General features: G+C 33.1%; 1 protein-coding gene across 1 annotated transcript; it reads left to right on the top strand.

The window, feature by feature from the left end:
- Positions 1-457: 457 nt before the first annotated feature.
- LOC132057909 (uncharacterized) lies at positions 458-3,646 on the top strand. The gene is made up of 3 exons (XM_059450495.1): positions 458-647; positions 717-1,172; positions 3,579-3,646. Exons 1-3 carry the CDS (start codon positions 458-460, stop codon positions 3,644-3,646), a joined length of 714 nt encoding a protein of 237 aa, XP_059306478.1.
- The last annotated feature ends 9,546 nt before the right edge of the window (positions 3,647-13,192 follow it).

Here is a 13,192-nt window from a genome sequence, read left to right as displayed (position 1 = left end):
TACTGGTTTGGCTGCTAACTCAGATAAATCAAGCATATACATGGTTGGTGTGAATGATGAGTTGAAGGATAGGCTAATGACTATTACTGGGTTCAGTCAGGGGTCCTTTCCTATGAAGTACTTGGGCTTGCCTCTCTCACCAAAGAAATGGACTAAATTGGACTGCCATCAACTAACTTTGAAGGTCACAGAGAAGATCAGGGTTGTCTCAACTAGACATCTCTTTTACGCAGGAAGATTACAAGTGGTTAACTCAATATTGGTTTTTTTGCACAATTTTTGGGGTGTTGTCTTTATATTTCCCCAAAATGTGTTGAAGGAAGTGGATAGAAAATGCAGAGAATTCCTATGGGGTAACACTGAAGATACCAAGAAAGTGGCACTAGTAGCTTGGTCCCGAGTTTGTACACCTAAGAAGTATGGTGCTTTAAATGTGAAGAATTGTAGGAAATGAAATATGGCTTCTGTGGGAAAATTAGTATTGATGTTGGTGACCAACAAAGAGATGTTATGTGTTAAATGGATCCATGAAGTTTATATGAAAGAAGATGCTGATTTCTGGGTTTATACTCCATCTAATGACTGCAGCTGGTCTTGGAAGAATATGAATAAGATTAAATTGGGAATGGAGCAGTGGTATAATGATGGTAGATAGGTGCTAACTGCATCAGGGAAGTATTCTGCGGCACAGAGTTATCTAGCATTAACTGATGTAGATGCAGTTTTTGAAGTTCATGAACTGGTGTGGAGTAGACTATTATTACCTAAACATAGATCCATTCTATGGTTAGCCACACAGAGGAAGCTGTTGACAAAGGAGAGGATGGTGGGGATAGGTATAACTTGTGACACTGCTGAGTGTGTACTATGTGATCAGGAGGAGATGGAGGATCTTAATCACTTGTTTGCTGAGTGTGACTGGGTGAGAGATGTATGGAGAGAAGTCATGCAATGGTTGGGGATACAAGCACCTCACCTGGAGCCTAGACTGGTGCTGGAATTCATAAAGAAGAAACATTGGTGCAAAATGAAGAAGGAAGTGGTGGTTGTCGTACATGGAGCTCTAATATACTTTACTTGGCAAGCTAGAAACTGGAAAATTTTCAAAGATAATATTGTGGATACAAGTTTTGTAGTGCAACAAATAGAAGTTGTAGTAAAAGAAAGAATAGGTATGTTTATTAAATCAAAACAAGCTAGAAAATGTATAGGATTTCTTGAGGATATTTGTGATTAGTCCTTTGAGGCTTGTCTCTCCTGGTAACTCTCCTGGAGAGGGGTTGGGAGGTCGGGTGCTCTTTAGATTGTATATGTTTGGTTTTTTGTTGGTGGTAATAAGATTTTTACAGTTTATTACAAAAAAAAACAAAAATTATGTTTTCCAATTTTTTTCCCAAAAAAAAAAAAAAAACACGAGTTTTAAAAAAATTAATCTTTTTGGTTTTTCTTAATCCATTTTTCATTTTTTTTCAAAGAGAATTCAATTTTTCAATTTTGAATGTATTGTGCCTAAAATATAAGAGTCAAATACCCCCACAATCATTGGGAGAAGAAAATACTCGGCAACTATACCTAATGTGTAATATATTCTAATTCGGTGATGGATCACTGATGAGTCTATATATTCTCCGTAAATAAAAACATTACCGCTATGTGTTTGGTATGAAGGAAAATGTTTTTGAAAAAAATATATCGAAATAAGTGGGTTTTTTACTAATCTTTTTCCTATGTTCATTAGGTAATTAAATAATATTATCCTAAAAGGATTTGTATAGACAAATATTACAGGAGGTGGGGGTGGGGGTAGGGGTATGGGTGTGTGGGGTGTTTTGATGGGAACTACATGATTGGTGGTGAAGATGAGGTGTGGAGGATGGTGGGAGGACACATCAATGTGGAATACCACTTGTGAAACTTATTTTCCCTACTTCTACAAAGAAGGCCATTTTCCCGCTTTTAACATGTTTTCCTAGAGAAAATGCTCCAAAACTTTTGACCAAACTAACATGAAAAAATTGAAAAATATTTTCTAGAAACACACCCTATATATAAAGGATTACGCGGTATATTTACACATGAATTTGCTTCCACCATTCCCTCTAAGAAAAGCACAGCTTTTTAGCAGAACATACTTTGGCTTAAGCCTGTCAATTGGGCCTGGTCGGCCGGGGACCTACCACCAACCCGGCATACCGGTTGCCCCCTAACCCAGAAGGTGGTGGGTCGGGCTAGTGGAAAAAATTAGGGGGGCAGCCGGACATGCCATTTAGCCCGGAAATGGCAAGCACCAACAACCTTGGCTTCGGGGCCCTACCACTTTGAATTAATTTTTTTTTTTTAAAATAAATTATTTAAGTGGTATATTTGTGTATATCTCGTATATGTTAATGGTATATTTGTGTATATCTTGAATATGTTGTTGGAATGAAGACTCCCAACGGTTATTTAAGTACTGAAAATTATAAAAAGTTGAGAATGTGATACAAGACTACATAAGTAATTTAAAATAAAACTTCAAACTTAAATTGATAACATTGCAAATTCAAAACATACAAACTTGAACGGTTAACTTATTACAAATGAAAAGTTCAAAACGCTAGCATCGATGGAGAAATTTAAAGAAGAGATAAACTTCAAAGTTCAATTTTGTGCCTTTTGTCCAAGTACCTACGTAACGGACCGGTACCCCCAAAAACCGGTTCGGACTTATGCGATATATTTGACCACAATATTGACATTTAACGTGTTCCTCGTCTATTAGCTCAAAATGCAACCACACCGGACTTGAAATTGATCTTCGGATTGGAGGAGGAGGTGGAGGATTATCATTGTCCATTAAATTTAAATTTTGAAATTTGAACTTGGAAGTTGGAAGAGAGAGAGAGAGAGAGAGAGATTTAGATGAGTAGGAAATTTAGGAAAAGAGGAGAGTAGGGAATTGTGAGGCAATATGGAGATAAGAATGAATGGTATTTATAGATTGAAAATAGGGCCAAAGTATAATTTAAGGAATTTGTGGTTAAAAATAAAGTTGGACAACAACTAGATTTTAAAGTATCAAATTTAATAAATTTTAGTATTAGAATTTTTTTTTTAAAATAATTAAAATCCTACCGATCCACTAACTAAAACCTCGGCCCGCCCCACTTAGCCCACTATGTACCCCTACACCGAGTAGGGGCTAGGACGGACACCCTTCCTCTCGTCCCCCAACCCGGCCCACTAACTATGTCCCGGCCCGGCCCACTTGACAGGCTTACAGTTTGGCTGCAGCTAAAGAATTACAGCCAAAGAATCACTGTTACATCAAGTAATATAATTAGAATGTGATATCGAAGCTCTTCTTTGGATTTATTTTATTTCACTTGTGGGTTTCATGTCTACATAGCATAAACAAATTATTCATATTGTCATGTCATATTTTTTATGACACATCTAGTTGATTGATTTTATGAGAGAAAAGGTTAAGTTGAGAGATTTTATTGATACAAAGCAAAGTTGAATGACTTTGCTATATAATTTCTCAAAGTTGAGTAACCTTCTAAAATATTTTTGTCAAAGTGGGTTTTATCTTTTAGATTCAAGTTCTCTTGGCCTTGTCTACAGTGGCAGTACAAGGAGGAGAATTGGGATGGAACTAATCTGAAGTTATCTTTATTGAGTGATTAGTGAAAGAATTTAATAAGGAGAAGGAATTTGATAGTTTGCATCACAGAATAAGATACGTAAATAAATTGGGTAGAAACAAGGTCAGTTCGTTCTCATTACAGTAGCCGGTGAAGAATAACGTTGAACACTGACGTGATGAAGAATAGAGATTTTTACACAAGATCTTGAATTATTGGATACACGCGGGCATTGGAAAAGCGAGGTTACGTCATAATTGAGGTAAGTTAAGATTTACTTTTCTAATAAAAAATTCTAGTAGAACTTGTGTACTCTCTGTGTTCGGTAGAATTCTCTAGAAAGAATTTTTGTTATTAAGTACTCAGTTCACTCCATTCTTGTTCAGTACGACTTTATATGAAAATTTAATAGTATCTCATGATTACTTGTATCACCACTCGTTATGTGCCTTTGTTTGGGATACTTATGTTCAGTTCAACATTTAGCTTCAGCATTCATTTCATGCATTAATGTGATCACATTCAGTTGGGAGAAGTGGCCAGCCTCCCCTTGCGTGAGTGCCATGAAGGCCTGGTTATATACCACACGCTCGGAGGTGCCAATTATTTATTTGGGAGATTGACCGAGACTCTCCGTATATGTTGCCAGATCATCACGTACGTAGGACCATTATGTAAAAAACTCTTTTTACTCAGAAAAATTATTTCTATTTTGAAATAGTTCAGTTTTCAGCTTAGTTATCAGTCATCAGCTTACGACCTCAAGTATCAGCTTATGTTGTTTTTTCAGACTTGATATACTTTACATGCTTTCTTGTGAAATACGTTTTTCCTTGTTTATTATGCTCTTATCCTAGAAAGTCTAGATCCATTTAGGAGGTAGTCTATCAGATTTACTTGGTACCCTTGGAAATACTTAGCCCGTTTGGGCCTGCCACGTCATGTGGCAGGTGTTGAATATGTAGGTGACAAATCACGTGGCTAGAGGCAGATGTTCTGGACTCAATAAGCAGGCTTCGTTGATTCATCCTAGCAGTAGCAGATCCTTCCAGTCTTTTAATTACTTTTAGACATTTACACGGAAATGCCCCAAGTTCTATGTGTTCATATTTCAGTTAGAGGCTCATGACTTGACAGTGGGTTAGCTAAGCCCGTTAATCGGTTTAACCGGAACCGGACCGGTAACCGGTTAGGGAACCGGCCGGTTTCCGGTTAAAAACCGAACACGTTTAACCGGTTCCGCACGTTTGAAACCTCAAACGGAACCGGGTCCTAAGTTAAAAAGCTTTAAAACCTTTTTTTGTTTTTTGTATTATATATATATATATTATAGTATTTATTAGTATATTGTAGGTATATTTACATATGTTATACAAGTTTATAAGTAAAGTTTAAATATTTACCGACTAACAATGTTACAAGTCGGCAATATTAATATACGTGTATACATATATATATTAAGTTATATGCTTAAGTTAACACTATATACTACATATACCTAAAATATAGTAAGAATATACGTATATATATCAATATATACCTAGGTTATATATATATATATATATATATACTTTAAGTATACTATATATACGTATAACTTATATATTATAACTTATGTTATTTATAGTTTAATTGTTTTCTAAGTTTATAAATTCGTATATACGTATACATATATATATATATACCTAAAATATAGTAAGAATATACTTATATATATATCAATATATGTATCAAGTATACTTAGGTTATATAACTTAATATATATAAATATATTTAAGTTATATATAACTTATATATATATAACTTAATATATAACTTACATATATATATATATATATATATATATATATATATATATATATATATATATATATATATGTTTAAGTTATATATATACTATATATATTATAAGTATATTCTTAGTATATTTTAGTTATTTTTCAAGTATATAACTTTCTAGTTTTTAATTTAAGTATATTCTTAGTATATTTTAGGTATATTCCTAACTTTATAAAAGTAAAAATATAAACACAAGTAAATAGAAGAAGCTCAATGAGCCATATATTTTATTCATTCTTGGATAACATTTATTTGCAAGTTGTAGCTTTTTTTAACTTGCAAATAATACATGAGCAAAAGATAGAAATAGTAGAATAATAAAATCACCAATTTTGAACCATTTCGTTAATTTCCCCCACATCATATTCTGGCCATGGAAATATCTTCAAAGTCTTCCATTTGGTCCGGTCCACTAGCTATCAAATCTTCAATTTCTTCCTCTTCGCCTTCCTCCGCTTCTAAGTTTTGGTTGCGTCGCTACGATCTAATCCAATCGCGAATGCAATGCACACTAGTACTTGCATGCTAAAGCCGGATAATGAATGTCTATGGTCTCCAATTTGCTGTCTTCCTTGGCTAAATGCGCTCTCCGAAGCCACGGTTGATACTTCGGAACCGTAAGGATATCTCGAGTCATTCTTGAGAGTATCGGATAACTTGCCTTCGTACTTCTTCCACCATGCTAAGACGTCCAAGTCATCCGGGTTCCTTGATATCCACATTTGGCCGCATCAAATAAAAGTTATATTCATCAAAGCTTTGCGGCAGCAAGAAGTCGTCGCGAATGTAAAACTTTTAAACCCGACAAGCCCTTTTTGCTACTCGAGAAGTAGTAGGGCGTGAGCAACGGCAGTAAAGACGTTCTTCCAAACTATAATAATGAGTAAAAACTTTTCTAAACTCATCATCAATAGCGAGTTCAACTTTCAGCTAAAGATGGTTGAACTCCCGCTTCATTTCTAAAAATGTATAAATTTGACCAACCAAATTTTTAGTATAAGACATTTTTAAACAAGGATTTAAAAGAGAACCCAATATAAATAAAGTTGGGATGGGAAAAAATACTTCTTAAATTTGATTATCATTTCAAAAATAGCCACTTGAGAACCGGTTTATGTTTATACTCTTGTAAAACTCTAGCTATTTCGCTAAGTAGGTTAAAATTTCGCTTACCGTGGATAGAATTGTCTAGAAAAAACAGAAGAGTTGCATTATAAAAAATTTTCTAAGAAGTCAATACATTCTTTAACATCTTCCCAATGCGAATAATTTAACCAATCATCACTATCGTATTATATTTGTTGTGAATTTGTTGTATGGGAATCCTATACTCATATGCTTGTTGTAGCATAATGTAAGTGTAGTTCCACCTAATCTCAATTTCTACTTGAATTTTCTTAGGTCTAAGGTTATTTTCCACACAAGCATTCTTAAAATCTCTAATTCTTCCCCTATTAGCATTACAAAAAAAAACGCAACCGCATTTCTAACTTTTGAATAGAATCGTCAAAATAGTCAAGACCATCTTTAACAATTAAATTTAAAATGTGACAACTATATCTCACATGAAAAATATTTTTTAGCGGAGGGTTTAATTCTCTCTTTAAAAGACCAATCGCCTTTGTATTATTAGAAACATTATCTAAAGCAATACAAAGTGTTTTTCTATAAATGTTAAAAATCTCATAATAGTAGACATTGAATCAGCTAAAATTTTTCCATCGTGACGACCTTTTCCTTTATCATATAAAAAACTATAATTCTTTTTGCATAACTCGACTTGTCATCAACCCAATGACATGTAATAGCAAAAAATCTAATTTGTTAAGACTAAGACCCAAATCGGTAAGACAAACATTACAATTTAAAGAATTAAATACATGGCACAAATAAAATCTATATTTTTTAAACAAATCTATAACATCGGCTCTACAAGTACTTCAGGAATACCCTCAAATAACGGATTATAACAACGTTGAATGTAAGTAACAAACCCATACCCGATGGAAAGGAAAATGGTAAACAATCATGTAAGCTACCATTTTAGCTATTTCTACACGCTCTTTTTCTTGTCATACTTAAAATTTCTACCAGTTCGTGGGTCTATCGTCATTTGAATCCCCCACATTTGAACCCGTTTGCCTCTCCCCAAACATCCATATGTTTGGTTCTCATATAATTTAGTGTACCCGTTCCACCATCCTTACCTGGAGTTCCTTACTTAAAACTAAATACTTGTCCACACAGGGTACATGTAGCTGATTGGTTTTCCCTATTCTTAGTCATAAATTTCCAAACTTTAGCTGTTGGCTTACGAGTTCTAGGCGGTTTGTCTTGTGTATGTGATTGTGCGGGACATATGTATCTCCTATGGAATTTTCGGGGGAGTTGTGTTTCATCATCATCATCTAAGTCTTCATTAAAAGTGTCGGTAAAATGTTGTTGCATTGCCTTATGACCTAAAATTGGATTATTTCCTCCAACATCAATACCTAAATTAGGTGTTTCTTCCACAAATGTTTTTCTTAAGTTCCCCACCTCTAACAATACCACTACTACTACCGGCACCACGTCTTAATCTCTTTGACATTATTAAATAGAATTAATTTAAATCACAATCAAATAAATCACAACAAATTAAATTGCTAGAATTAAATTGCGTAAATTAAATTGCAAAAAATAAATTGCTAGAATTAAATTGCGAAAAATAAAGATAGAGTTGGAACGAAGGTACCAAATTGCCGGATTAATTTCCAACAAAGTGAAGGCGACTAGAATTGCAAATCCACCAAAGTTACTTCGGATTGTTGCAAAATCACCAACTCCACCAACAATATTATAATTGCAAAATTAATAATTGAAACTATAATAAGACTTTGTAATATTTATTTGAGAGAAATATAAAGTGACTAATTATTGCAAAGTAACTATAATTGAGAGATTGAGATTTGAGAGAGAAAGAGAAGAGTGAATTGGTGTGAATTAAAATGAAAATGAAGACGGGTTTATATAGGGGTGAGGGATGGGTTAAAGTGTTAAAAAAAAAGTTTGGGGGGTGGGGGGGGCCAAAAATTAAGTAAATGACCGTTTGGCAACGGCCATTTTTGCAAATGGACCGTTGCCACGGTCTGTACGCCTTGACCAACGGCTCTTTAAATTTTTATTTTTTTTTTAATTTAACCGGTCCGGTTCCGGCTTCAAAAAAATGGGAACCGGACCGGTAAAAGAATTAACGGTTAACGAACAGTTAACCTTTCTACTCGGTCCGGTTTCCGATTTTAACCGGCTCAATGTGTGAACCTATTGACGGTTTAGGGTTAGCTGTATAGACGCCTTGAAATTAAATTTCTTATTTTGCGTGACAATGTTTAATCAAGACGTTGTTGGTTTTATTTTTACTATTGAGATCAGTAGCGGACCTAAGATTTTTACCAAGTGGATTCAATATAAAAAAATATAAAAAAAAATCAATAAAATAGAACTTAATTAATTCAAAATAATTATAATATATTATTACAATTATATTCTAGAAAGGAGATGGTTGTGAAAGTAATGAAACTTGATGTTAGAACTTTTCACCATTGAAACTTAAAATGGCCCGGTAAAGAGAGACAATGAGGAGTTTGGAAATTGGGGACTCTTTATACCTCTTTCAAATTTAATTTGCGAATTTAAAAAAAAAAAAAAAAAAATTACACAAAAATGCTCCTGAAGGTCTATGTAATTAGATTTCAGTTAGATACTCATGACTCGACAGTGGGTTAGCTTTATAGAAGCCTTGAAATTAAATTCATTATTTTGCGTGACAATGTTTAATCAAGACGTTGTTGGTTTTATTTTTATTACTGAGATCAGTAGTGGATCCAAGATTTTTACCAACTGGGTTCAATATAAAAAATACACAAAAAAAAAAGTCAATAAAATCGAACTTAAGTAATTAAAAATAATTAAAATGTATTATTACAATTATATTCTAGAAAGGAGATGGTTGTGAAAGTAATGAAACTAGATGTTAGAACTTTTCACCATTGAAACTTGAAATGGCCCGGTCCGGAGAGACAATGAGCGGTTTGGAATTTGGGGACTCTTTATACGTTTTTCAGATTTAATTTGCGATTATGTTAAAAAAATAAAAAGCTAAAAATGATATACTACTTTTCCTTTCCAAAATTTTATGAGAAAAACCTTTCCTAATTTAAATGTATATAGGAAAAGAGTTTGTTTATTTTGGAGAAAAAAATATAAAGAGTAAAAAATGCTATAGTTATTATTACACAGAGAGAGCTATAGATATTATTAACAGAGAAAAAGCATTGAAAAATTATATGGAAAAGGGCCTAAAATATTCTCAAACTATTCGAATTGGAGTAAAAATACCCTCCATTCAGCTGAACCCAAATACCCCTACTGTCCACTTATAGGGTCTAATAAATCCTTATTTCTAACAGTCCATCTCATTTATGACATGGCAGCATTTAATTGGTTACCCCATATAATTAACTAATTTGATTAATTTTAACCGATATTGAGTGAAAAATTTGTGCTATAAAATATAATATTCCCACCTCATTCTCAACGAATCCGGTCACTGGGAAAACGGATGGTTAAAAATAAGTTCTCATAGAAATGTCGGAAAACTTTTTAATTTTTCTGTGTGGAAACACTACTATTTTGAAGCAGATGGTAATCATTAGGAAACGCTTTGAAGCCCGAACCGCCGAAGCCCGAACCGCCGTCCTCGTTCAATTAGGATTTGGCAAGTGTAAGAAGTATACAAAACGAAAAAACATATGTCAGAATAGACGACGTTTCCCGCCAAAAGAGGAAAAGAGAATCTTTTTCAAAACAAACAGAGAGTCGAAGCAATTTCTCAAGTTCCACTTCCCCGTGTCACATAAGATTTAGTTCGAAAATGCGGGAACTATCTGTATAAGGTAAAATCCGTAAGCTCCAGGTTGACGTAGAGCAAGACTACACGTGTTGCTGAGTACACGTCACGCCCAAGTCAGCAGGAGAATAACCCCGAGTATACATCATTATCTCCGAGAGGATCATACATATCCGAAGGTAATAAGGCATAGACAGCTCGAGGAAACCAACTCTGATCCGTATAAAATATCAATGGACAACAGTTACAGAAATCTAAAGGCTCCACCCGGGCACAATAAATGGCCACATTCAATATCATTATAGCTCAGCAATGCCCATTATTGCTCATCATTGCCCCGTAATCATAACGACGAGAGTAATTCATGAGATGTGTACTCCATAGCTCTAATATAAATAGAAGTTTTTTATTTCATTTGTAGAGAGTTCATTTGTCAAGCTTAACAATCTACTAAGTTTTCATATAGTTAATTATGTTAGCTTAATCGTTCTCGTCTCCGAAGCTATAAGCTCTTTTATCAGATCCAGACGGCTCCCGTTGGAATCTTCATTGAAGGAGTCATCGGGGCTCAGTCCACTCAGGCTCTTTACATTCTTTATCAATATATTTTATATCTGAATTTATATTAACTCATTGTTCATTATTATTTTCTGTCTCTTTATATGTGCAAATCAGTACACGTGTCCTTAAAACCATTATATAAATTCAACTGTACATTTTTGGTGTAAACAACGTCGTTTCTCGTATTAGACATTTAGCCTAATACGGGAACTATCATAAATGTATCATGAATAATTAATGCTAAGGATAAAATAGGAAAAACAAATTATTTTATCTTGATATGCAAAAGTGGATAAGTAAAAGTGAAATTCTATTTTTAAAATAATAGACAAATAAAAGTGAACGGAGGAAGATGTATCTATACAAATATTTGAAAACCGTAGTTACAATATTACACTGATTTATTTGAAGTGACTCAAAAACAAAACTTATTTGTTTGTAAAATGTTTTTCTAAATTCTGGAAGATAAAAAGGTGAGGAGTATGTTGTTCATTCTTCTCAAGCACTTTGTTCCGTTGGAAAAAATTTATGGTGAGAGAGGCTCAACTAACAAAAATTATGTCAGGCTCCATTCATTGCTTGACAAGAGGAATTTCGGATCCCGCAAGTAATTTTGCTTGCCCACCCCTTCTCTCTCTTATATACTCTTTTCACTTTATCATTTCCCTTCTTTTTTTTTTTTTTTTTTTTTTTTACCTCAAGTAAAATAGCAAGAGAAAAAGATACCATGTGGTAGGATTTTTTTTTTTTTGAGCCATACAATTTCATTTTTCAACCAAACATTTAGTGTGCGTTTGGCCATGAAAATCAAATATTTTTTACCTTATTTGAAAATTTGAAGTTGGAGTTGAAGATGAAGTTGTGTTTCGTTATATTTTTTGCAAAGAATATTTGATTGTTTAAATATATTGAAAGTGAAAAAAATGAAGAAAAAAAAAAGTGAAAACAGATTTTTTGGTGTTTTTCAAATTTCAAATAAAACTTCAAGTTGTATTTGGAATTTTCATGGCCAAATGTTAATTTCCAAATAAAGTGAAAGCGTTTTCCGGAAAAAGTGAAAATTTCTTATGGCCAAACGGTTCCTCGTAGTAAATTGATTGTTAATTTGCTTCCAGTTCTCACCCCTACAAAAAAGAAGATTTTTTTTTTCTCAAAATTTTAAATATATGCAAAATGTATAAGTAAAAGTAGTTTACAAACAAGGAATAGTTAATGCATTTCTGAAATTGCTTTTAATAAATTTCATTTTTGACATGGGATTTAAAAATTGTATTTTAGAAAGGTGATCTATAAATTATATTTGATGAACCCGTTTGGTCATGAGAAATACTCATCTTTTGGGAATATTTTTCACTTTATTTGAAAATCAGCGTTTAGCCTAAAATTTCAAATACAATTGTATGTGGAATTTTGAGAACACTTAAAATCTTGTTTTCACTTTTTTCACTTTCGGTACATTGAAACAGCCAAATAATCTTTGCAAAATCTATAATCAAAACACAACTCGATCTTTAACTCCAACTTTAAAATTTTCAGATAAAGTGAAAAATATTTGATTTTTATGGCCAAACGCCTACGTACAAATGTGAGTTAAGAACTTAAGATAAACATAATTTTTCTAATGGTTTATTACCTCAATTAACTTAAAATGCATGTATGTCGCATTTCGCATATACATTTTGCATATTTCAGAATTCTAATAAATATTACTCCTTCAATCTCAATTTATGTGGAATCGTTTGACTTGACACAAATTAAGTTCAAGAAATAAATGAAGATTTTTTAAAATTGCGGTCTAACAAACTTTAGACATTTATGTCAGTATAAATTATTTCGATAAGGGTAAAAAAAAAAAAAATTAATGTTAAGTTATTTCTAATTATAGGAAGTAAACTTTTTTTTTTTTGAACATATTAAAAATGAAAGGATACCATATAAATTGAGGCCTTGGAAGTATGCATTAGAGAAATTCGATTAAAACAAATTTCATGTTTTAGTGAAAAAATCAAAAAAGAAAATCATACGAGATATTTTTACAGTAATTAGTATTTTCCATAGAGAGAAAAAGCTTTATCTCTATGCCAGAAATTTTATGAGGAAGACATAGATGAGAGAAAACATACATTGAAAATGGAAATTGGGGACGATGAAAGAGGGAAAAGGTTTGGGAGCAAAGTTGTCGATGGATCCGACAATCGGAGCGGTAAAAATCGGATATAACGTAAACCGATGAAACGAGGACCGAGGGAAGGAAGAAGTGAACGTGCTCGACGACATT

Source organism: Lycium ferocissimum, chromosome 5 (assembly GCF_029784015.1).
Source record: "Lycium ferocissimum isolate CSIRO_LF1 chromosome 5, AGI_CSIRO_Lferr_CH_V1, whole genome shotgun sequence".
NCBI classification, from domain to species: Eukaryota; Viridiplantae; Streptophyta; class Magnoliopsida; order Solanales; family Solanaceae; genus Lycium; species Lycium ferocissimum.
Note: the sequence above shows the minus strand (reverse complement) of the source record. Positions and strands in the feature narration are given on the sequence as shown.

Coding starts and splice junctions, on each gene's coding strand:
- LOC132057909 (XM_059450495.1), top strand. CDS start 458: ATGGCTTCTGTGGGAAAATTAGTATTGATGTTGGTGACCAACAAAGAG. Junction 648..716: donor GGAGCAGTGGTATAATGATG/GTAGATAGGTGC, acceptor TAACTGATGTAG/ATGCAGTTTTTGAAGTTCAT. Junction 1,173..3,578: donor TGTAGTAAAAGAAAGAATAG/GTATGTTTATTA, acceptor TTTATCTTTTAG/ATTCAAGTTCTCTTGGCCTT.